This window comes from Pocillopora damicornis, chromosome 9 (assembly GCF_964200805.1).
Source record: "Pocillopora damicornis chromosome 9, jaPocDami1.2, whole genome shotgun sequence".
In the NCBI taxonomy this organism is placed as follows: domain Eukaryota; kingdom Metazoa; phylum Cnidaria; class Anthozoa; order Scleractinia; family Pocilloporidae; genus Pocillopora; species Pocillopora damicornis.
Genome location: NC_142678.1, coordinates 578,835 through 603,332, shown reverse-complemented (window position 1 = coordinate 603,332; position 24,498 = coordinate 578,835). Strand labels below are relative to the sequence as shown.

Genomic DNA, 24,498 nt, shown 5'->3' with positions numbered 1-24,498 from the left:
GCGGTCGCTTCAAACAAAATACTCGTGAGAATAATCACATAATAAGTACAAACCTGAATTGTCGAACTTTTGATTAAGCTCCTCTAGTTCTTGGCAGCAGTAACATTCATTTGCCACCGGCATAAGCGCACAAGTGCCGCACAAACACCATTCGGTGTTTCCCATCCTCGAAGTATTGTCTTCTTCGTGGGCTTCTACCTCCTGTCCTACACTCTCTTCCTGAGGTGGTTCTTCTCCAGGCTGATATACTGGTTCGAACTGAAATGGTTCTATTCCGCTCATAACGAAGGGTCGACGAAGACGCAATTTGTATTAAAACTTAGCTGAACGATAACACGTTCTAAAGTGATCCCCATAACATACGTCACAGGCTCATTTGGAAGACCGCTGATTTAAAATTGGTGCCCACGGTTTGAAAGCCGAAACAGCGCGAAAATACAAACTTTAAAGAAATATTTCTCCAAGGTAAGACACATTTAGCACAAATAACGCTTGAAATCGAGAATTTCGTCACTTTGGCTATCGAAAGAAATTAACTCAATTTTGGGCTTCAGTTCTCCTTTAAGATATTGATCTCATTACAAATGAGCCCCTGCTTGGCGAAGTAGAATTTGTTTGTTTCAACTGCATTTGTCTGGGTTCTGTTCCGAGCATGTATCAATGTCTTTTGTTTTTTCCTAGGAGTATGTGATTGGCAGGTTATAGACAGTTTACTTGGTGGACTTATAACAGACTTGTTAAAGGGAACAGACGCGTGATTCCTTCGTGTGTTGTGGCATCAATAAGACGTAATTACCCAGATGCAGCCGGAAATTATACAGGCTTTAAAGATGCCGAGGACAATGACTCATGGCCGGGATAGTCACGTTTAATTAATAAACTTGTCTTTGTTTTTATTAAACATTCAAGGAGGTCCACAGCGCTATAGGGGTATCGGCTCCAGTTCCAATCATTAAAATACCTTCAACAGCCTGTTCCAAAAATAGAAAACTGACAATGTAAATGCTAGTGCCATTTTAGGCGGACTATTCGATTTTTGTATTTCTATTTTTTTCACTTGCTTAATTTTTTTCCAAATCTATATACATGCCGTGCGAGAAGGTCCTCTTTTGGTGGGCGCGGAATGGGTGCGATGTTTTTTGGGAGATCAGGGACTTGAACTTGCTCTGGCTCTTCTCCTGTGTCTCTCATCTCCAACACTGAGCATAGCATTTCCGTAACGTGCGGCTTGGTCTTCTCTTCGAAAACAGGCCTTACAACCCAATCCTTCATCCCCTTAGGATAAACATAGCGGAATCGTTTCTCCCCACTCGAAGCCTCTGCTTGAGATCGACCAGTGCCCGAATTGGGGTCTAAAGCAGTTGGTGTGTACGCGCTACCATTCCCAGGTATCCAAAATGTTGCCGCTTGGGCGCGTACTTGTTGTAGAGTGAATGGTACACTTCCAAGGCCCCTGTGTGGATGGTCTTCGTTAGAAGGTCCAAATCCTTTAAGAGTGTCTTCTCTAGCACTACGTGTTTTAACGCTTCGTGTGCCGGGGAACCTGCGACTAGCCATTTCGTTTTACGATGTGCCCTTGGGGAAATGGGCTCGTGTGCACAACGACTGTACAGCACAGTCGAATCCCAATCGTGTTTGTCAGCCGTGGGGTGGAGGATGCTGACCCACTTCTCTTTGAGGAGCTGGGGATTTCCGTCACATGTCATCGCTGACCACCACATATGGTTTGTGACGGATTTTATCCAAGGAGAGAGGTCCCTGCATTCTTTCTTCTTGGCTTTCGTGACTAGCTTGGACTTGATGTTCTTAGTCAAGTGCCACACGTCTACCTGGTGCTCAACACCGAGGTCCTTATACTCGCTTCTCATGAGTGCCTTGATACCGGTGCCACTATTTAGTGCGCGATCAAGACAATGCTTAAAACCACGTTTCTCCATTGCCTGTGAACTTGTACACTGCTTTACATGGCAAACTTCGAAATCGACAATTTTCTCACTCTCTTTGTCCATCATGGTGTAAGTTCCGTATTTGGCACTATAGCCTGGGGAGTCACAACGTCCATCCCCGACGAGAGTGACTGAGTTCCTGTCTAAGAGATCGGCGAGGACTGCCGCCTTTTCCTGCTGCCAACGATCATTTATTACAGGGAAAAGGTGCTTCTTCTGCCAGTTGTGATAATCTGATGTGCTCAGAAAGGCAAGATTTATTGCAGAGGCAACTTCTGAAACACGCGAAAACGTATTTCCTGTAAAAAGTATAGCACCTGAAAGCAATACGTTCCCCGCGGCCGCCCTGTTAACAAGTGGATTTTCTTTGGTGGAGGCGCATAGGGAAAAACAGATGGAACTGCATCATCTTTTAAATGTCTCTTTTTCCTGCTACCGTCAGATCCAAGGAGCTCGGACTGTATTTTTACAAGAAAGGAAAACAAACAAACATTAAACACACTAATGGTTTTCCTCATTGTCTTCCTATTTACACAGAGTGACAAGAAGACCTTTTTTACCGTGATTCTGGTATAAACAAATATTCACGTGCCTTATAAGATAATTATAAACACTGCTTTGGAAAAATGCTTGGGAAAAATTCTTGGGAGAAAACGGCTAAGCGCCTCATGGTCGCGATTGAATTTACTACACGTGGTCAATCACCAATGCGAGCTTCAATTTGTTTTGCTGCTATTACAGTGGTTCTTTTAAATAAAATTAAAGAAAAAAATATAATTCGAGTATAGGAAAGGTAAACATAGCTTTCAGTTTGAAGCAAAGGTCAAATATTCATACCTGAATATTCCGCTTGAAGTCGTCCTTGATAAAGTGATCTGAGCAGACGTAGCAGTTCTCGGGTTTCGGCAGAGCGTCCTCGCGTTTTATTTTTGTCAGCCAAATTTTCTTTAAATTTTCATTTACAGGTAGCTTGTGGAAGCTTACTCCTTTCCCTTTTGTATTTTTGTAAGTATTATGGCAGTTAACTACAAGACAGTTGACCATAGTTAAACCCTCATTAGAAATACTCGTCAGAAAGGTCAATCAAGTCAACCAGGTCAAAGCGATGAACAACAAGGTTTGACTATTGCTACGTCATAGCTGACGTCATGTCCAAGATGGCGTTTTTCTAGTCGCGAAAGTGGTAGATAAGAGCAACTTCAAAGCGCTGTTGTCGTAATTACAAAGCAAACTGGACAAAACGGCAACTATTTTCGAATTCCTGTGGAAAAGTTCTATTGATAGAAGTAAAATTTTTCTAGACCGTACTTCCCCTTTAAGCAGATTTGAAGTAGAAACAGAGAAGAAACACTCTAGAAGTGAAATGAATGCTGTGGAAAGAGAAAGTGAAGAAACACAACAAATGAGAAGTTCGCGTTTAAAGTAGCATAGTCCTGATCAAGATTCCAGATAGTTACTTTTACTGTTTTCATTTTGTTTCTCATACATACCGGACGAGAACTGTACCCAGCTGCCTCGTCTTCCATATCAGAACCACAAGAGTCGTTAGAGGAAACACTTTTACGCTGAGCGAAGGAGAAAGATACGGAGAAGAGAGAGCAAGGAAACTCAGGTAGTAAACAGAACAGTATGCACGCTGCCCGCATGCTGTAGAAAAGCAAGAAGGCTAAGAAGCAACGCGAATTGACGGACCTCACCAAAGTTTTTTTAGCTGTTTTCTGAAATGTTACGCAACATCCTCAATCCCCTACCCCGCCCTATTACAGCTCCTGCCTCAAGAAGAGCTGCGTGACTCCCAACTAACGGCTGCGATGGAGACTATGTTAACTATAAACCTTCTTACATGTAATTCTGGCGTTAGAGCAGGTTTTAGTCGATTCATATGTCCCTCGGCGTCCGCCATTCCAAGGCTCTTGCTTCGAACTAAAGAGTTGTTCATTCTAGAAACGAAAAATTAAACAATTCATCACGTTAAGAAGTCATAGGCTTTGCTGGTTATCTCAATGATACCCGCGATAAAAAGATGAGCCCGCGTACTGGCGGCCGGAGATTCGCGCATGAGTAAGCACGCGCAAAGATTGAAAATCCTTGTGACTGAAACGCCCGCTCAATTTTTTCAATAGTTAGAAAATTCGCCCGGAACTGTGTGAATGTAACAGGACCCACTAAATATGGAAAAAACAGATCACTCGCTCACTCACTTGTCAAAATTTGACGGGACAGATGACGAATAATTCAGACCAGCAGACTTGTCGTTGAATACCATGTCATCTTTGTCAAACACGTGATCAAGGTCTATTCTCCGCCGAGAACCTGGACAGAATTACGAAAATCAAGACTTAAAAACATGTAGAGAAACTCGAAAACTTAAGTTGAGTTAACCAGATTCCTAGTGCAACTAACCGTCATCATTCCTTTTGGAATACCTTCTGCTGAGAGTCCTAGAAAAAAACAGTGTAATAATTTAAACATAAATTCACTCACAAAGAATATTAAAACTAGAAAACATTTCCCTCAATGAATAAAACGCAAAAACGACCTACATTACGAAAACAATTTAAATACCTCACAATCTTAGGTTCAGTTCTTGGCTGTCTTCTACCTTCTTCTATCGCCTGATATTCTGTTTTCCCCCTGCAGCGAAGTGAACCAAGAAAATTACAATATAATAATTTTCCGCAAATGCACCATGGTACAAAATATCTTTGCACGGTGTTGCAGCGCGCAGACATTACCTGTATCTGTACTTCGAGCCGATCCTCACAAGCGAGCCTTTGTTGTTCGTTGGTTTTGGAAAATGAGTTCTATAAAGGAAAAGAAAAAAAAAAATGCTAAATTAAATCAAGCACTCAAGTGAAAATTGCTGAATGGTTTCATAATGCAGTCTTGCTAAAACTAGCGCCCAATATGCTCTTGTTCGCGGGGCTGTCATGAGCATTACATAAGTGTACTACACGCGCGTGTAATAAACAAGAGAAAAAGCCCCTTTAATCATCGCGCGCGCGTGAATTCTCGCTCGCGCGTGCTGATCTCAATCACGCACATCCAGCACGCAGGCAGAGTAAAAACTGACCTATAAAAAGTGTGATATTCAACACAGGTTTTCCAAAGTGTTTTGCATGCTCTGTAGGTTGGCATGTGAAAACCAATGACATTATCAGTCCATTCATTCTGAAAACAAAAATGAAAACAAAACTAAGCATGTTAAAAATAACAATCCCGTCCAAAATTGTGGTGTATCTTAAAAGTGTAGATCAGGAGAGAAATCCCAAACGGGGATGCTTGTAATCTAACATTTGTAAAAAATAAAACTCTTACCCAATCTGGCCGTATCTGAACAAAGAATCTTTTCCTTTTAAAACAAACTTTTACAATCTTTGACCTGCAAGTAAAACAAATCACAAAGTTTTTCAGCTTCTGAACATTTAAAAAGAGAACTGAAAGGGCAATTTTAACAAAATGTTCAAATGTCAGATTGTGTTAGTATAAACCCTGGAGGACATTTTTCAGGAAATTTTCAAACCAAGAAGAAGATCTTTTGGAAACAATTCAGTCTGAATACTGTTTATCCTGTAATCTTAACACCAAAGAAAATTTTGGGGCTGTACATACAAAGACATGAGAGGGCTAGAAGCTGTCAATTTCTGACCAGACTGCAATAGAATTACTGACGTGATTCTGGATTACATGTAAAAGGATCAATCCTACACTAGCTACTAGGAATCTTACATGTATAATACATCCAGGGGTTTCATAATTTTTTCCATAAGTGGCTTCCACTTGTGTGATGAGCAACTGTGCCAAAAAGGAGGGAGTAAGGCAACACCCAAACAAGTGAACCAAACAAGTGAAACCAGCCTAAACAGACGGTGGTAAGAGGTCTTACAGGCAGCAGCAGACCCCTTGTAACTGGCTATTATCAAAACAATTGTATACCAGCCTTGATGTTCTACAATCTCATCTCTACATACCATGGGAAGAAATTAATTTTACATCTGTTGTGGTAGACAGTCAAACCAAGAGGAGAAATTCCAATGTGAAGATCAAGGCCATCATGATCCTACAAAGAAAGAGGAAAGAACCTTAACATCAAAACAATTATTTTTGTCAGAATTAGTATGGACCATACTGTTATGGAGAGCGCCCATATTTTTTAGAGTGCGTTGCGTTACATAATTATTAAAAATAGAACGAAGAAGTTTCTAGAACATTTAGTCATGATGACTAAGCGAGAACTTTAAGGAGAACCTTCTAGAACCGTGACTCAGCATATTTTTGTTATGATGTAATCATAGTGTAATGTTTCTAAAAATAACAATATTACAGATCTCTAGAACATTCTAGAACTTTCCGAAAGATATATAAGGAGTCACGCTAGCTTAAAGTGGAGGCCTTTTAGTGAGCTATAACTGCTGTTGCGAAGAGCCTAGAGGAGCGAGAGCCGGACAGAGTTGTTTACTGGAATTGAAAGCCGTGTGGAAGGCTACGTGAGAGAAAGAATTACGGACGTCGACAGTTTGTTAAAGATTTTCAAGAGAACTGTGAGTTGGGCGGTAGTGCACTGAGATTTAAGTGATATTATTTGTAAAGGGCTCTAAGTTATAGGGATACTGATTGTATTAGCATTTATATCGCTCCGTAGATAAGTGAAAAAGATAGTTATTGTATTGGTTGTCGATATCGCTTCGTAGTTATTACGTTGGTCAATAAAATAGTTGAGTTGTACGAGTTGTATCTTTCTGGCGGTTTGGAAAATACCGTAACAATACATTACATTTCACTTAAAAACTCTCACAATATTAGTATTGATAATAGGATTGAGTGGAGTCTAATTCAGTCTGTGATCATACAAATGATTAACAAAATCTGATGAATGCAAGGTGGGAGTTTAATTTTGTTAATCGTTCATGTGATTACAGACAGAACTGGACAACACAAAGTCCTGTCACCAATTAATCAAAACTATCACAAAACTAGTGAAACAAACTAGCCATTCAGTGGTTGTATGTTTTCATTCATAAAACACACACAACAACAATAGTAAACAAATGGAAACTTGTGAAAACAGCACATGCACATAGGAGCAAAGAATTTATAAGCAGATTGTCTCCCATACCTTAGCAAAATGAAGATCTACTCCATAGAGATCCAAATTTTTGGCTACCTCAAGAAAATTGAATTCTGCATCTGCTGGACTTTGGCCACTGAAAAAGATTCATTTCTAGATAACGAAATGCATGATCTTGAGTTTACTTTATGAGGACGGTACAGAAATATAGCACTCAGTCACAAACGTGATATTCAATATCTCGCCGAATTCATTTTGTCACATATACTGACAGAAAAAAATAGGCCATCATCAATCCTTAAATTTATTACCCATGATGTTTGTGAAATTCTGCTGCCCTCTCTTCAAAATCCTCTGACTGGAAAGAGAAAAAATTAAGCCATGTTTAACACAGGCCATCAAGAAATATTTGCATTTTTAAATTACCATATCTTAAATTTGCAATATTCTGTATATGAGTACACTGTTTGTCTCAAGGTAACATTGTACACTTTCATTCCCATGCATAACTGTAAACATACATGTTATGTGTTTTTTTTTGTTTTTTGTTTTCTTTTTCCAGACATGTCACTAGCATATCACAAATACCAAAATCCTAGTTATTACTGCAGTCAAACAGGAAAAAAGAACAACATCACATGTCCCAATGTTTACAACCAAAACAGCTTGATTACAAAGTCAGTACAGCATTAGGAAGGGAGAACACTTCACAGACCTGGTCGGGTACAAAACGGAATTCAGACACATATGCTTCATGCATTGCCCTGGGGTCATAATCACCAAGTTCACCTGAAATATTGACCAGTCAATAAGTAAGGATACTGCGCAAGCATAAGTTAGTTTGGAATTGAACATGCACATTGTGAATGTTTTAGGAGAATATCTACCTTGAATGTATCAACTTCAGAGGATTTTTCTGTTACAGTATTTTCAGCATAAGACTGCAATTTATTAATTAGTGGCAAGGAAGAACAAAAAGAAATTTCTTGGAGCAGAATTCATAACCTGTTCAGAAAAGCTAGTTTACACATCCTGAAGAAAACATCATTCATTTTCACATATCTTTATTGTCATAACCAGTTGATGACAAAATTCAAGTTGAAAGGAAAAACTTAGTTCACCTTGAAGTACATAGGAAGCTAATTCTGCTGCAGTGTCGTACAAACATGGCAATCTGCAAAAAGGAAATCCTTCATCTATTAACCCTTTAGCCTCTCAGTGTGATCAGTAATAAATTTCTCCTTACAATATCACCCCTAAATCCAACATTTAGGTCACAAGAATAAAGAAAATGATCACAAACTTAAGTGGCTCTTGATTGGTAGACAAATTCTCCCTTGTTAATACCATAAGGAATGGAGAAAGGGCAGTATAGAGAAAATGCATGCTGATGTTAGGGTATAAAAGGTTAAAGGTCTTGTACCCACAAACAAGCAAGTTATGTGTCAAAGTAAATCAGAAATCCTTCATGAGAAAAGAGTAGTACATTTATCTAAGAGTTAGGTGATCATCAATTACCTTCCAGTCAAAAGGTCTCGTTTTATTTGAAGATAGAATTGATATCTGCAAATGTACAATTTAATTAACAATAATTGTTAATTATTAACTACTCAAAGTATTTCAATTGTGACAGTAATAAGAAGAACAAGGTTGTAATTGTTGATATTGCATCAAGTTTATAGCAAATAATTTATAAAATTTCATACCTTGTTACATCCTCAGAGAGTTTGGAAGGATCTGAAGCAAAAAATCTCACTCTAAAATAAAATATGTAGGGGGGACCACCTGTGAAGTAAAAATTAAAAGAGCATTAATATCACCCTTCAATCACATGTTAAGGTCACAAGAATGAAGAAAATGATCAGCAATTTGATCAGCTCCTGATTATCAAACAAATTCTCCATGTCATTAGAAGAGGAATTGTGATGATAAGAGTATAGAGAAAATGAATGTTAATATTAGGATGTAAAGGGTTTATATTCAGGTCCTAGAACAGCACCATTCTCATGGTAAATACTGGCAACCTAGCTGAGGGATGTGGGAATGAAAATGCCACCCTTACATGAACATGCCTTCATCCACTTCAGGGCTCGAAATTAAAAGAAATTCCAAGTCGCCTTTTGGTGACTATCCAAGAAAAAATTGTTGCAAAGTGCAAAAATGAAGTTGCCAGAAAGTACAAGAACAGAAACTCAGAATAGAGCCCCATTTAATTGACATAGTTGTTCAGTTAAATTTGCACTTCCTTTCACAGAAAAGCAGAAATGAGACTAAGGAAATTGTTTCTCACCTTTAATGCTTTATTTATCAAGGGAACATAGTCACCAAAGTAGCAACTAAACTTGAAATTTTAGTCGCCAAGATAAAAGTTTCAGTTGCATTGGTGACCATATCGGTCACAATTTCGAGCCCTGCACTTGATACACTTCAGTTAGAAGGTAATTGTTAGAATCCTGGCACATGAACAAATTATTCGATTATTTTAACTGCACTTTTTATCCACCTCTTATAAAAGTTCCTATGTGACAAGACCTCAAAATGAAACAACTCCCCAAATATAGTAATGAAGACCCAAATATTTTTAATGTACATTGTTACAATATTGTTACTTACGTTTCAGTTGTTTCCTGATTTGTTTGTCAGAATTAAGCCATTGCTATTAAATTAAACAGGAGATATGATGGTAAATGGAAAAGTCACAAACAAAACTGATATTACAAGAATTGTATGGCAGACATTAAGGAGAAGTACTTACGAGATCTTGGGAGTGAAATTGTTAATGAAGGGGTACATTTGATACAGGTTTCACTGTTTGCAAAAGAAACTATAAAGTAAATTTTGCAGAAAAAATATTGGAGGGTACCTACCAAGTTGTCAGGAGAATCAGCAACATATTGAAGACCAAAGAAATGTTTTTCCAACAAGTCAAGATGCTTGAAAACAGCTTCTAGCAAAGTTTCACCCCTGGAATGTTTCTAAATAAAGCAAAGACAGTAAATATTTCCAAGTTTTAAAGCTACATGTATCACAAAAATGCAAGCATTTCTGGAATGTCAAAAGAAAACTCATCTTGATGAAACATCAACCTGAAGTCTGTGGTTAACAGATTAACAAATTACCTAGAAGTTAATTACATCTGTAAAAACCACATTACTAAATTATCATATATTTTTTTAGATGTGCAAATCACAAACATTTATAGCTTCAAATCTGCAATACTTTGATGCTAAAAATATCAAAAAGATTTGATCAGAATGTTAGCTAATCAAAGATTTATCTACATTTCATAAATGGTACTACTAAAAATAGAATTTGTTAATAGTGTTGAAGTCAAAGGAGATCAGAAGTTTAAAATTAAAGTAAAGGAAAAAAAGAATGAGTATCTTTGAATAGTTAAGAATATCCAAACTACTGCTAAGTCACAAGTTTCACAGGTAATCAGCTTTAAGACATTTGCTACATAAATATTTATGAATGCAAGACCCCCCTACGACCTCTACAGAAACTTGTAGTTTTAATTTAAAAAATTGCTGTAAGAAATTGCCACTCAGAAATTCTACTCACATGTATGAGGATATCAACAGAAACTTTACATTATTACTGATTTATGCTGTATATTTAACTCACTAGAACAAAGACGAGTTCCAGAAAATATGTTATTTTTGAATGACCAAATTAATCTTTGTGATGTTCTTGAGACAACTTCAAATTTTATGAAAAATATTATATTGTTTTAAAAATCTAGGCATGATACTGTTGTAGCACACAGACAATACCTTCTGAAAGTAAAAGAAAGAAAAATGATAATGATGTTTATAAAAAGTTCAAAATTACATCATCATGCATAACTGAAAATAAGTTAATAACTTTCTTTCATTTACATAAAAATAAAACAATACCTAGGAAGCAGTAACAGCAAAATGATGACTCAGACTCATTCAAATTCCATTCACGTAATGTAGAATCCATCAAATAGAATTGTAAATCCTTTTGAAGATTTTAAATATTTATAATTGGTAGGATTTTTTTCTCATCAACATATATCACATATAAAACAGTGTCAATGGAAAACTGCTTTCATTGAATTAAGGTATATTTTTCATTATTTTATGTGTAATGCAATAGATATATACTAAAAATGAGCTGAAAATTTGTATAACACGATCAAACTATAAAATGTACTTGTAACATGATACTAGTAAGACGATTTACTGCTCTCAACAGTTTTCAGCTGAATCGTGTTCAAAAATAGACCAGGAAAATATTGAAGAAATGCAAATAAAGTTCGAAAGAAGAAACAGAGATTCAATTCAAAACTCTAAAATGGGAGTTCTGCTTCTTCACACTGTAAATTTTTTACTAGAGGAAAACACCAAGGTGTGAAAATATGCGTAATTTGTAACTGTCGCATACATTCTCCGGCTTCTTTCATTTTTCGAGATTTTTGAAAAGATAATGCAAAACTAAAATACACCGCCGGAGTTTTGAAGCTCATCAAAACGTAATTTAAAGTTAGATGTTTTCCAATGGCTTCATATATTTTCGCTAATTTTGGTGTTTATTTTTTAAACACATTTAACTCGATCAGAATCGCCTTAATTTCAAACGATGTCTGATCATTGAAGATTGCCTTCGTGGTTTTTCCCCAGAATGTCATCACAAAAATCACAAACTATTCAAAGTGCACATGGAGCGATTACTAAACCAAAACCAATTTGCGAAGCTAGAAAATGGTACAATGGTCGCGAGTTAATTAAAGACAATCCAAAAATACCAGCAAGCCGATTTTTCGAGAACGATAAAAATACTATTTAAAATGCACACTGGGTTCAAAATTGTTCTTCCCAAATGGAGATTGATTAACTATAATTAAGAATCATGACTGAAATTAAGCATATAATTTTCAAAACAAAGGCTCAACCTAGTGTGCAACTCAGCTCGAGAGAGTCGTAAATTTATCTTGAACACGCACGGATTACGATTAAACAACGGACATATTCCTTCTCTCCACGGGATAACTAAGTTGTCGAGTGCTATTTCAAAAGAACTATGCGAAGCTCGACAAATTCAACAACGCCTTGCTTTATACTCACACGAAACTCAATCAAATTTACAAATACAAAATGACAAAATATGTCTACTCACATCAATATCAATGACAAACTCCGAATCATCTAAAAGCTCCACGACGCATCGAATTTTGTTAGGAGTTGTGTTTCCGCTCCGCGCCAATTCAGATCCACGAACGCTGTAAATCCCGCTCTGGGAACCCAGCGATGCAGGGCGAAATCTTCTTGACATTGAGCCTTACACCGAGCCAAAATCTTTCATATAAGTCACCGTGATCTACCCTATGGAAGAAAGGCAGTCGATCGCCGAAGTTATAAACAAACCAGTTGATATTTTCGTTTGTATTTACGATGATAGAAATTTGTGAGCGGTTTGTAGCCACATTCGACGTCACGTGGTTACTGTCAAAAACTTCTGATTGCGGGCTCGCGTTACATTGCAAGATTTCAAAATGGCGGCTGCCACTCGCGATTCTTCCCGATTTGCCGGTGTTAAAACCTTTAGCGAGAAGTTCTCTCAGCCAGAAGTAGATGCAGAAGGGAGAGTTAGAAAGGTTGGTTCTCACCCAATTAACTTTTCGGTTTAATCCTGTTGAAAATACCCACCGAATTTTGGTAAGGAAAGTAGGTGTTGTTTCGTGGAATTTCCGGTTTCAATATGATGTAAACACTGTAGTCAGTGAAACGCCCACTCGTTTGATAGTTACATGTAAATTTTTCTAATGACAGCGAACGGATGCAGCGACTGTTTTCCCCCATTTGCGGCGGAAAATGTTAAATAAATCGTATGTGAATGGAGGCGGTATGATTGGGCATGTTATAATACAGGGTGGAACCATTCATTATACGGCCGCTTTCTAGTTAACAGGAAAACCGGTAACCTTACAATCATATCAGTGATCCCATTGCCACATGGAGATTTTTTTCCAAAGCCTGTACCACTTTTGTGATTGTGGAACACTCTACGCTGAATGAAGTAAAATTGTACCTAGAGCAAACTCGCTCATCGATAGTAAGGAGTAGGAGGGGGAGGGGGATGTGTTTCCTTGTCCTAACTTCTCTTATCACATTACAACCACCCCCATATCATCACAAAGCATCAACAAGTAGCATAATTTTTTAGAAGCCCAAGCTGCAATAAATAACCTCCCTTCCAACTTAAATATCCAAACCACCCCTATATCATCATGGAGCATCAACAAGTAGCATAATATTTTTAGAAGCCCAAGCTACAATAAATAACCTCCCTTCCAACTTAAACATGATGAAAAATATACCACTGGGAAAGCAGAGGAACAAAATCCATTAGAGCTAATAAAATGTTAGAAAATGTGACCAATCAGAGCCATTCAAAATGTAAATTTGGCATTTTCTGTAATTTTTACCACAGATTGAGACCAGGGAAGATGAAGAACAAAATGTTAAAATGGCAGAAACTGTGGAACTCCTCCTGGCTGCAGGATACTTCAGAGCAAGAATTAAAGGGCTATCACCATTTGACAAGGTTGGCTATAAAAGGCAGGGCTATAACATCCTAGTGCCTCTGATCATCTATCGGTATTTCCTATGTATCTTTTAGTCTTCATCACATATCAAATGCAATGTTATTATATCCAAGGTTGTTGGCGGCATGACATGGTGCATATCAGTCTGTGACTTTGACATAGATGTGGATCTTCTTTTTCAAGAAAATTCCACCATTGGACAAAAGATGTAAGTTTAATAGCCATTAATTTTATTTTCCACAACTAATCTTCTTTTGTGGTAGAGATTTTCTCATGCCTCAAATAGGAGCAGTAGGTCATCCCTAGATGATAGTTTTCTTTTTTCTCATCTCTTCTATTCTTGAAAATATGCTGACAACCAGCATATGGAAAGTGGGATAAATAATATTGTTTTCATCACCAGTGACCTTCCCACTCTTCACCATGACCTAAAGATTGTCCCCAGAAATGATTGCTAGTTGTGAATTAAGGTTATTTTCCACCATGTTACAACAGCTGCATGCTATTGTTGACCTATGCAGAGCCTTGACTGAGAAGATTGTTGCTGTACTTCCACGCATGAAATGTCCTCATCGCCTTGAGCCCCATCAAATCCAAGGCTTGGATTTCATCCACATTTTCCCAGTGATACAGGTAACAGATGAAAAAAATATCCAGACCCATGCAAGTGGGGGAGGAGGGGGGGGGGGTTAGTAAACTAAATATGGGAGAGGTGAACAATTCTTAAATTTCTGGAGGGGTCCCATTGAGGTGGATTTGAACTATATAACTGGGTTGAGGTATGGATATTTTCTAGCAATCACTGCTACATATATACAGACTATTAGGTTTGTTTTCTTATAGCAAGAAGCCAACTGTTATGTTTATCAGTGAAAAGGTTTAAGCAGTAGGTGTTGTGTTTCCCAAATTTTGTCATGTAGCTTTACATAGTAGGTAACAGGACTTTGTGTCGTCCAATTTTGTCTGGAATCATGCTTTGGAAACTTACTGCAATTTCTACTTAAATGCCCATAAAAAAGAAGTTGATGTGTTATTTTTCCCCATCAGTGGCTGGTGAAGAAGGCAATTGAAAGAAAAGAAGAAATGGGTGACTACATCAGAGAGTTTTCTGTGTCACAGTTCAACAAATTTCACTCAACTCCACAGGTATAGTCTACAGGGACACCAACTCCTTGATTGGATATTTAAAACAAGCAGTACATGAGTGTTGATACTTATAATTGCTTCTTTCCATCTTTTTTTTTTTCTCTTTAGGACCTTGAATTTAATACAAAGAAGCCACAGTGTATAAATGGAATGAAGAGCCTCAAGGTTGGTTTCTTGCATTGTTCATCTAGGGCTTCCAGATGATAGTTCTTTTCTCCATTTCTCAACTAGAGATAATGCCTTTTATATCTTATTTTATTTCCTATTTAGGATACATACAAACCACGCAGAAGATATCGCAAACCAGAATCCATGGCACAAACTGATGAAGAAACCCAGGTCAGGACGACACTTTTGGAGTATGGCTGGTGAGTAAACAATTTACATGTTGCAAAAATAATCTATATAATGGCCGTGTTCTATGATAAAATAAACTTGACTGTAAATTTCCTTTTTTTTACTGTTTGATTACAGGCAATATGGATTCAGCAAGGAACAGAGAGACAAGGCAAGTGATTAAGTCAAAATGTACATTTATGTTAACCTTTAGCTCCACGAAGTGATTACCTCATAACTTCTCCCAATGATATCCACTTATTATCCAGCATAAAGGTTATGAGAATACTCAAACTTATCAAGTAGAACTTGTTATCTTGATCTAATTCCAAATTCTTACAACTAATTTACAATGAAATGTGTAGCAGCTGGAGGGGAGAATCAACAATCAGATCTTGACAGTTAACAATGCTAAGCATGCTTGTTGTTAGAATTTAGTAGTGTATTATTCTTCACAAGAAAAAATTTTCAAACAAAAATCACATGGTGATTTCCTCTCAAAGAATTTTATATTTTTTTTATTAATATTCCTTAGGAGAAAGAACAGGCAGAGAAGAAAAAAGCTGCTGGAGCTTCAATGCCAGGAAAAATGCAGCCAGTGTCCTCTGGTGAAGAGGATGAATATGTTGTTGAGCAGGTTAGTGAGACTACAACAAATGAAATGTGGACATCCATGACACAGTGAAAAATCTGTAAAATAAAACTTTTATGCAATTTTTGTGCTATTTAGTTATCTTGCCATCTCACTAAGTGTTGCATTTCCCTTTAATCACCTCTTATGTTTCTACTTTTCTGAATTGTTTAGCGGTATTATGGAAAAATAAAAATTTGAAACCACTCTTTATTACAGAAACGTCTGAAATCATTGCTGAAGGGAATGTCTGTCATGCAGGGGAAGGAGGTATGGTTTGACCCCTTACTGTAAACACTCTGCAAATATACTTCCTCTCCTCACTACCCTCTCTCTAATAAGCCCTCCTGTTCTTACAGTTTTTCCAACAGCCCTATAAATCTGTAAAATTGATTGGTAAAAACCCTTTTAAAAGCCTAATAAGCCCTCTTCTCTCTGAAATCTTTCTCTTTAATAAGCCATCCCCTTTCTCTATTAAGCACCTATCTCTGTTAAGAAGTTTTGTCTAGAATATTTTTAAGAAGGCAGCCATTAAAATATACCAGCCAGCAAAGGTAAAACTTATTTCTAGACAGGTATTTTACTGTCTTGTATTACTGATTTAGGCGTCACTTCAGAAACAAGAAGGGAGTGGAAACACTGTCCACATCTCTTATATTGAATAACTCTCCTCTTTAACAGGTACCAATACCCCTCTCAATGTATCATCATCTAGAATTTTAAGTTTCTACTAACCCCCCCTCCTACCTCCTCTGTCTACTGAGTTCCCCCTCCCCCTTGATTCCTCTGGAAGCTATGGAAATTGAAAGCCACTTGGACGGCTTATGAGAGTTTTTAAAGTAGGTAAACAGTGAAGATTTTTACATACAAATTGAAAGCCACTTGGAAGACTTTTGAGAGCTTTACAGTAACTAAACAATAATAATCTTTATATACATGCACATCATTGCTTTCTATCACCTCTCAATTTCTCTAGGGTTCACTTTCATCAAGTGCAGTTGGCTCCATCGTTGGTTTGCAGTCAGAGGAGATCTCTCAGATTGCCTCAGAGTATGCTGAAAGGGTGTGTGCATTCAACTATTCTGAAATTTTCATTTGAGAGTCAAAAGTAATCAGGATTGCTTTGGTTCTGTTTGCTGCCCCTCCTAACTGGGTCAGAAAGATCATGCCACCCTTACAGTCAGTTACACTATAGAGTAAAAGTGAAAACAAACACGGCTTGTTTGTTAGTGAATTCCTTAGCTTAAGGCCATTTATTTCACCATGAGTTCTTTAGCTTCTTGTGATATCTTTTATTTATTTGTCCTTTTTTTTATGTTTCATCTCTGTGTTTCCTTTGGTGTTGAGTTTACAACAAGTGATCAAAAAGCACTTCAAAACATGCTCCCATTTATCAAGCTAGGTTTGTTTTAGAAACACAAAGAGTAAAGTCCTCTTAAATTCCAGAAACTGAAACAAAAGTACAAATTCTTATACATTTGCATTTCAGGTAAAAGATGTGTCTCGTCTTGTTAAAGATAAGCTTCTAATTTGTGTGTAAAACTTCAATATTCAGCAAGCAGAGCTACAAGAGGACATGGAAGCCAGAGGTGAGCGTATGGGAGGAGTACAGGCTCACAAAAGAATGGTAGCATCACTTGAGAAACAGATTGCTGTACAGGAAAAGAAACTTGAACAGGTGAGTGTGTTTTGTTATTTAAAAAAAGATTATGTGTCTGTTTGTTTAAGTATTTCTAAATTCCAGTTATTTTTATTCCAGGTACAAGAGAAACATAACAAACTGCAAGAAACTTTGTCTGAAGCAGAGGAACAGCTTTCACAGGTAAGTTAAATGCATAAAATTGTTAAAATTAATCTGAGCTCAGTGGAGTTTCTGCAAAGGTGTACATCAATCACTTGATAACCAGCCGCTGATGGGTAAATGAGCCTGCACTACTCTCCTCAAGAGCGGCGAGCATTGACCCCTTTAATACCAGCAGTGACCACTGAGGAATTTTCCTTTCAATGACAATACTTCTCAGACAGAAAGGTGACGAGAAGAAAGAACTATTAAAACTAAGGTAAAGTGTTTGATTGAACATTAAATTTTAAGAGTTATGATGGTAAGAAATGTATGGGAGAGAGTGCACAGAAGTGATTTTTAGATCTTAGAGGTGAAAGGGTTAAGTAGTGACATTTCCTGCTGTTTTGTAGGTTGTAGCTCGTGGAGAGAGAATTAGCGAGGAAATGGAGAAGTTCAATCAGATGGAAAGTGGAGAAAATGCAAGGTCTTCTATATTTTCAATTAGTGGTACTGTCCACACGATGAGTTATCCAGTAAAAAGCATTTTCGATTACCCTAACACTTGTTCATGCGTTGTTGTTTTTTTTTTTCAGCATTCTTCAGAAGCTTCGTTCCATTGTTGCCATGAATGAGAATCTGAAGAAACAAGAGCAGCAATTCAGGGCGCACTGTAAGGTAAAGCGGGCTTAATTCACAAACACTTTCTTTAAACTCATTTTTTAATAACCTTTATTTCTTATTACTATATCTCGGATTCCAATTTCATGTCTCTGATTGGCTTTCAGTGGTCTGTCTTACAGCTTAATTTCGTGCAGAACCAATGAGCAGTCACAGACCTCTTTACGGTTACGTTATTAACATAAAACTTTTTTAAGAAGAATTTATTTTGTCTCTTGAAGGTGTTTACGATAAAATCGCTGAAATCTGTCGCTAGACATTCAGTTGGAAGAGCACTATGTGATTGATTGTTTTTAAAGCAACTCTAGCTATCGCTGCAGCCAATCAGAACAACAGTAAATGTAATAAGGGGCCAATGAGAACGGGAAGACGCACGTGACCAAGTGGTAGTCGAGATTGGTGTAAATCACAAATGGCTTCTGACACCCGAAAGGAAAATGTTAATTTTTACATCTTTTCAAAAAGTTACCATGTCTGAGAACTACCAGTTTTTTTTTTTTAAATTGTGTTTAATGTGTCACTATCATTTCGTTTGTTTCAGGAGGAAATGGCTCGCTTGCAGAACAATTTGGAAAAACTTAAATCTCAAGGATCTGAAGATGATATCGAAGAGAAGGTACTGTTGGTAGAGCAAGTAAAGCAAGGAACGAATTGTGTTGGGACCTCATCTATGTCTTCTCTCTTTTTCAGGAAAGATTGGAGCTGATCAGCAAACAATACGAGGCTGATAAAGCAAAGTTGGAGAAAATAAGGCTTTTGCTGGTAACGGTTTTAAACATCTTGATGGTGTATGAGTGTTTCCTTGACCTAGTTCTCAATTTACTTGAAAAATGCGCAGGAGAAGCGTGGAATCGCGTAATCTGCGCGTGGAACACGCTTGGGGTCATGCGCGGGATAACGCGCGGAATATTGGCACCCAAATCTTCGGGAAAAATTCTACATATGGAGAGCTTCTTCGTGGGCCATAACGTTTCTTCCCCTTGAGTTTTTTTTCCTGTTGTTTATTCGACGCTGTTTTTGTTCTTCAGGCTCGAAAGAACCGTGAAATATCTTCGCTTCAGAGGAAGATTGACGAGGTGCCTTCTCGTGCAGAGCTGACTCAGTATCAGAGAAGATTTGTAGAACTCTACAATCACGGTACATAGTGCATTATCTGTCAGTTAACGTGGCGCGGCCGAGAGCAACTGTTACATCATGAGTGCTCTCCAAAATGGCCAGTGGCTTCGTATCTCAATGAACGCTGAAAACACGAACCATATTCTATAATAATTCAACGCGGAACTTGAAATGTTTTATAAAGAGAAATTCCCTCTGCCGCGCTGCTATGGGTGCGCGCTGCTATGCTACACAGCGTCAAACGTCTGCGCATGTGCTAACGTTGTAATGACTAGGTGGCGTGTTCGTGGTGTGCTTTCAGGCGGTGGGAACCAAGTTGCCACACACGAGCTACAAACAGCCACACAATCCAGTAAATACCGTTGTTTTAAAAGCGTATGACTTGTTTGGCAAAGCTCAAAACAGAATGATAAATCAACAAAACAAAATCAAAAACTCGCAAGTTTTCCTTTTCCCTACATTTTTTTCCTTTTACGATTTCTCCGAACGGTTTAATTTTCTTTCGTCCTTTTTGGGAGACAGCGGTAGTTTCTTATGTTTTCCTTTGAAATTTTTCGCGGGAAGTTGGCATGCAGCTGGCCGAAACTGATCCCCTCGCTCATGCCCGACGTTTGACCGTTGTGTATGAACTTACTGGCTGTGTTCTTTGTGTTACCTGCAATCTGATATACTGTGATACAGCTAATATGATAACGATGTTCCTTACTTATTCCTAGTGGCTGGAACTCATAAGGAAACGAAGCAGTTTTTCACTCTTTACAACACTTTGGATGACACGAAGCTGTACTTGGGGAAGGAGGTTAGAAGTGTTAACTTACTTTGTTTTGCTCCCCATCCACCCCTCCCCTGCGCCTCGTGTGCCACTTCATTCTTATTACATTTTGACGTCAATTGTTATCTATTACTGAACAGACGTACAGTGACATGGAGCATGCGTAGTATATATGCAGTATTATCATTATCTGAGGTTTTCGTATACTTCATTCACAGTGATGGAGAGTTTAAAGTTTTTTTTAATCCCTTTTTTTTTTTACAGGTTAACTTGCTTAACTCCATCCATGACACCTTTGAACAGTAAGACCTCTGTCATTTCAATAAGTTTTTATCAATTAGAATTGTATATCCATTTTCTAACCAGAATGTTACCTAACTTGTTTGTGCTCCTACGAAGGGCTAACGCTCGAAACGTCAGCCTTTAAACTCTTTACGGTGGTCAATTTACGTTTTCAACTCAGTTGTTAACACTTGTACTCTCCCACCGACGCAGCACCACAGTTTCTCAAGAAACTTACCAACTTTATTCATTTGTGCTTCTAACAATTGGTTTGTTTTTCTAACGCATCAACGGAACTAAAATTAGTTAGTCACATTCATACACTCTTCAAACAGCCTAAGATATTTTATTTTGATATGCTATTTCCCTTTTTTTTTTTCAGAGGTATGTCATCTCCTATGAACAAGGAACAGTTCCTGAAGCAGTTTGACAAAATCGTGACGGGAATCGTGGACAACAAACAAAGGGTACGAGAGTTAAGCGAATTAAGAGTTAAGCGAATTACATTCCCAAGGAACGCAAAGCGCTTTAAACCAGATACACGAGATAGTCTATAACATGTTTCAATCGTTATGTTATCTTGACCGTCTCAATAATTCTGCACCATTATTTCCCGAGCTTCCCGCTGGGGTTGCGCGGTTTCCTACGTTTGTTGCTGTTACCTGTTTTCCCGCCAATTTCTCTTTTGAGTTGTGTTCCCAATCTGAGCAATCATATATCTTTGTTTCAGATTGAGAAGAAGAAAGCTGTTGAGAAACAGCGTAGAGACGCCTTGAATCAAAAATATCTAGAGATAGTGGAGCAAGAGAGATTGTACTTCAAAACAGTTAAAGATTTTACGGAGGTAGGCATTGGCGTGGTTCTACTGTGTTTTGTTTTCGCGCGATTTAATTTTAAAAAGACGCTTGCGCTTTAAGCGCGGGAAAATTGGCACGTGAACCAATTACGATTGGTTTTAGGAATACAACGGTCAAACGTTGAGCATGCGTAGCTGTTTCAATTTTTCCCAACCGTGCACCACGCGCAAAATATTGCAGCACAACAGAAACCACTGTTTCTCACAAACTTCACGATAGAAATTAAAGACTTAAAGAAATCTGTAGAATAAAACAAAGGTTTCCTGTTACTTAATATTTTGTTTTGAGCTGTGCTTAAAAAGGTTCCTAAACACCGTGTCTCGCTGGCTTGTGCGCATGTTTCCAACTGCTGTGAGACAACTTGGTTGTGACAGCCTTAGAGCACTATGTTCGCCCGCTATTTTGGCTCTCTTGTAGCTATGTCAACTTTTGCTCATGCGCATTCATTTGACCGCTGTGTACGTTTTAGATTTGTGCTTAGTGTCTTGTCAGCTCATTGAGCTAAGCTAGCGTTGTATAAATGATGCAAATTGTCTTGATCGATTTTTGCGTCTTTTTTTACTTGTAGGAATGTCGCAAGAACGAGGTCCTCTTATCCAAGTTCAAAAGTCTTCAGATTTCTTAGTTCCTAAAAGGTGTTTACAAAAAAAAGACAAAAATCTGATCTGTTTTAAAACTTGCCTTGTAAAAGGACACGAGAAGCCAAGTTTGGTACACAGTGCTGTTTCGGAAAAAGTACAGTTTAATTTTATTCTTGGCGTAAAAGACGAGGGTAAAGTCATTCACAAGAACGAAATACTTCATTATAGATTTTTATTCAATAAATGTTTTCATCAGTCTTGGTTTATTTTGTGTGCCTTTTTACAACGTCAAATACCATGGCCAGTGTATCATATTTTCTGCCATCATCAGCAAAACACGTTAAATGAGAAGAATCTGATTAAATATAGAGCCAAAAAGGTAACCATGTTACTGATTTATAGAATATAACGAAACTATAATAGAATCGGTATCTACCATAATGTAATCATCTGATCATCATTCGGCGAAAAAATATCCAACATAATGAAATACTCAACTGAACGTTTTGATTCTGTTACTTCCCTAGGAAATAATTTTGCTGATTTTACATCTTTGACCGTCTTTATATCCTTAATATAAGGAACGAGAGCCAGTTACAAGATCAAGTTAGCCATTAAACTATTTGTTTCAGAGGGTCATGAAGTCATGCAACGCATTGAGTCGGACAGTAGTTCTATAGGATGTCACGCAGCGCCCCAACTAGTTTTGGGAGCGTTTTGAGACATCCTAAAGGACGATTGCGAAGGAGACCAGTTGCACAGTTGTTATTGTTGTTGTTTTTTTTTTTATCGATTTTGGAAATCACCCTCAAATTCAATTGTATTGGAAGATTATATGATCACGTTTTTCTCTTGTATCGTTCTGTTTTTGTAAAACTAACATGAAAACGTTCACGGGTTCACACAATGAAAATCTTGTTACGCGATTTGCTTGCTATGGCCACGTGACCGTCTCTGGTAACAGTTGCTCCCCCGGAAGAATATTTCTCGTAAAAGTAAACTTTCCTGATGAAGTGACCTCTGGTGTCAAACATAATCAAACTGTTACTCGCTCGATCAACTACAGAAATTTCGTCCGTATGAGGGTTAAACGCGATTCCTGACGGATTAAACAAATTGGGGATATCCCTGTGCGGCATGCTAAACCGGGTTGGGTGGACTGTGCGCGATTTGAAACTTGTGTCATTGGCAGCCCGTTTGGAAACGCAGAACACTCCATTATTGGCCGTGATGATTAAATTGCCAGCAGTTGTCACGCAGAGGTGTGACTCATTCGCCTGAGTGAACTCTCCTGTCAAAGTAAAACTACTCAGGAGGGTTCCATCTGTAGTTAGCACAAAAACTGTTTTCTGACAGAGAGTAAAAACCCTCTCTCTGTTTTTATCCACTGCAATGCTGGTAAGCTTTCCTTGATTGAAGCTAGACACGCCCCGTCCGAAGCTCCAGAGGAATTCCCCTTGTTCATTAGTAGAGATGACTTCGTTAATGTAATGACCACTGAGCGCCGACTTATAGCTGCTGCAGATGTACAGCCGATCCAATTTATCAACATCGATACTCTGCGGGTGAATAAGGTTTGCATCCACTAAGTCTTCGTGAAAAGTTTGTAAGAAAGCCAATTCGCACATTCGTTGGCTCAAATTACCATCTTTTGAAAACACTTTCACCTGGAAGTTGTAACGATCAGCGATAATGAAAGATCCACTGCTGTTTGTAGCAACATCTACAGGGCCGTTTAATTGCGCCGGGCCACCGCCAAATTCACCAAACGTCCAGAAATAACCGCGACAGACCTCCCAATTCTGAACTGGATGGATTTTGTGCCATGAATCTGCGGGAATAGCTGGCCAGTTTCGTAACACATCATCACCCTTGGACGAAAGATGTAAATACTCCCACAAAATGCGATTTATGGCAACCACTGCCCCAATAACAGCTTCTCGTCGCATCCCACAAAACAGCCTTCGCATGTTGAATCGACCAAAACGCACAGAAAATGCCTCGCGAACTTCCGGTAAACTATTCAGTTGCTCAATGTAATTCTTGCACAAAACAACGGCGACTTCTGGTTCACTGATGTAATGAAGCATCGTCGCCGCAGCTCTAAATTTCATCGCCAAAACTCTGTCGTAGATATCCAATGCTTCGTTACTGAAAGCTTTGGTGGCACTTTCGGCTGCCTTTTTGAAGAAATCCTTTGCTTCCACAAAAAACTTGTTTTCGCAATCGATTTTGTTAAACTCCAAGCCATCGGAAATCAAGTGCAGAACTTCCCACTCGTCTAACTCGATATTTGTAACATCAGTGTTCACGAGACTGATGTTATCAAACTCGTCCCTGTAGACTTCAGTTTGAATGCTTGAACTGGCATTGGGGAAGCTCTGGCACATCAAGCTCACTCCGTCCTTGAAGAAATTGGCAGAGGTGATCAGATCTACTTTACACAATCCCTCAAGCTTCTCACGAATATCCGTGAGTTCACGAACGATGAATTCTCTAAATCGCTCATCGCTTACATCTCCATGTTTAAGATTCTCCGCGCCCTTATCTCTTATCTTGCTAAGCAAAAGTCTAAATGTTAATCTCAGAGTATCACCGACTACAGACGCCATGATCGAGCGTAATTCAAATGCATACTAAATAAGGGCAGGGGAAATATGTATATATCCCTTGATAAGGGGAACCCCTTACTGGTTAAGAAACATATGTCATGTTTTTGAAGGGGAAC

At 38.2% G+C, this 24,498-nt stretch overlaps 5 protein-coding genes across 7 annotated transcripts in view; 1 reads left to right on the top strand and 4 right to left on the bottom strand.

Moving 5' to 3' along the window:
• Positions 1 to 559, bottom strand: part of LOC149039532 (P2X purinoceptor 7-like) — a 2,965-nt gene extending 2,406 nt beyond the window's left edge. For both annotated transcript variants that reach the window (XM_089181883.1, XM_089181882.1), the window contains exon 1: positions 54 to 559. In XM_089181883.1, the coding sequence (XP_089038009.1) occupies positions 54 to 282 (229 nt within the window). In that variant the 5' untranslated portion in view covers positions 283 to 559. The remainder of the gene's footprint in view (positions 1 to 53) is intronic.
• Positions 1 to 12,476, bottom strand: part of LOC113670203 (tyrosine-protein phosphatase non-receptor type 4) — a 27,722-nt gene extending 15,246 nt beyond the window's left edge. The window contains exons 1-18 of one of the 2 annotated variants that reach the window (XM_089181860.1): positions 12,160 to 12,397; positions 9,882 to 9,989; positions 9,628 to 9,670; positions 8,721 to 8,799; positions 8,533 to 8,577; positions 8,136 to 8,188; positions 7,730 to 7,803; positions 7,326 to 7,372; positions 7,063 to 7,150; positions 5,918 to 6,006; positions 5,265 to 5,328; positions 5,020 to 5,117; positions 4,682 to 4,750; positions 4,512 to 4,580; positions 4,350 to 4,387; positions 4,148 to 4,259; positions 3,790 to 3,886; positions 3,437 to 3,511 (exon numbers count right to left, since the gene is read on the bottom strand). In XM_089181860.1, coding sequence (XP_089037986.1) covers positions 3,437 to 3,511; positions 3,790 to 3,886; positions 4,148 to 4,259; positions 4,350 to 4,387; positions 4,512 to 4,580; positions 4,682 to 4,750; positions 5,020 to 5,117; positions 5,265 to 5,328; positions 5,918 to 6,006; positions 7,063 to 7,150; positions 7,326 to 7,372; positions 7,730 to 7,803; positions 8,136 to 8,188; positions 8,533 to 8,577; positions 8,721 to 8,799; positions 9,628 to 9,670; positions 9,882 to 9,989; positions 12,160 to 12,315 — 1,404 coding nt within the window. In that variant the 5' untranslated portion in view covers positions 12,316 to 12,397. Of the gene's footprint in view, positions 1 to 3,436; positions 3,512 to 3,789; positions 3,887 to 4,147; positions 4,260 to 4,349; positions 4,388 to 4,511; positions 4,581 to 4,681; positions 4,751 to 5,019; positions 5,118 to 5,264; positions 5,329 to 5,917; positions 6,007 to 7,062; positions 7,151 to 7,325; positions 7,373 to 7,729; positions 7,804 to 8,135; positions 8,189 to 8,532; positions 8,578 to 8,720; positions 8,800 to 9,627; positions 9,671 to 9,881; positions 9,990 to 12,159 lie in introns of both variants that reach the window. The other variant, XM_027186300.2, reaches the window with a different exon arrangement.
• Positions 1,353 to 2,990, bottom strand: LOC149039531 (uncharacterized). Its single transcript, XM_089183060.1, has 3 exons — positions 2,784 to 2,990; positions 2,507 to 2,513; positions 1,353 to 2,311 (listed from the first exon to the last, which is right to left on the bottom strand). Exons 1-3 carry the CDS (start codon positions 2,988 to 2,990, stop codon positions 1,353 to 1,355), a joined length of 1,173 nt encoding a protein of 390 aa, XP_089039186.1.
• On the top strand, positions 12,453 to 22,036 carry LOC113670200 (coiled-coil domain-containing protein 93). The gene is made up of 23 exons (XM_027186298.2): positions 12,453 to 12,637; positions 13,474 to 13,587; positions 13,702 to 13,796; positions 14,110 to 14,221; positions 14,636 to 14,734; positions 14,843 to 14,899; positions 15,005 to 15,102; positions 15,209 to 15,242; positions 15,606 to 15,707; positions 15,921 to 15,971; positions 16,678 to 16,764; positions 17,257 to 17,379; positions 17,461 to 17,523; positions 17,895 to 17,968; positions 18,078 to 18,159; positions 18,704 to 18,778; positions 18,853 to 18,924; positions 19,191 to 19,299; positions 19,995 to 20,077; positions 20,315 to 20,352; positions 20,715 to 20,799; positions 21,063 to 21,176; positions 21,758 to 22,036. The coding sequence occupies exons 1-23, from the start codon at positions 12,536 to 12,538 to the stop codon at positions 21,812 to 21,814; spliced, it is 1,926 nt and encodes a 641-aa protein (XP_027042099.2). The 5' UTR covers positions 12,453 to 12,535; the 3' UTR covers positions 21,815 to 22,036.
• LOC113670201 (uncharacterized) lies at positions 21,988 to 24,402 on the bottom strand. Its single transcript, XM_027186299.2, has one exon. It carries the CDS (start codon positions 24,380 to 24,382, stop codon positions 22,670 to 22,672), a length of 1,713 nt encoding a protein of 570 aa, XP_027042100.2. The 5' UTR covers positions 24,383 to 24,402; the 3' UTR covers positions 21,988 to 22,669.
• Positions 24,403 to 24,498: the final 96 nt, after the last annotated feature.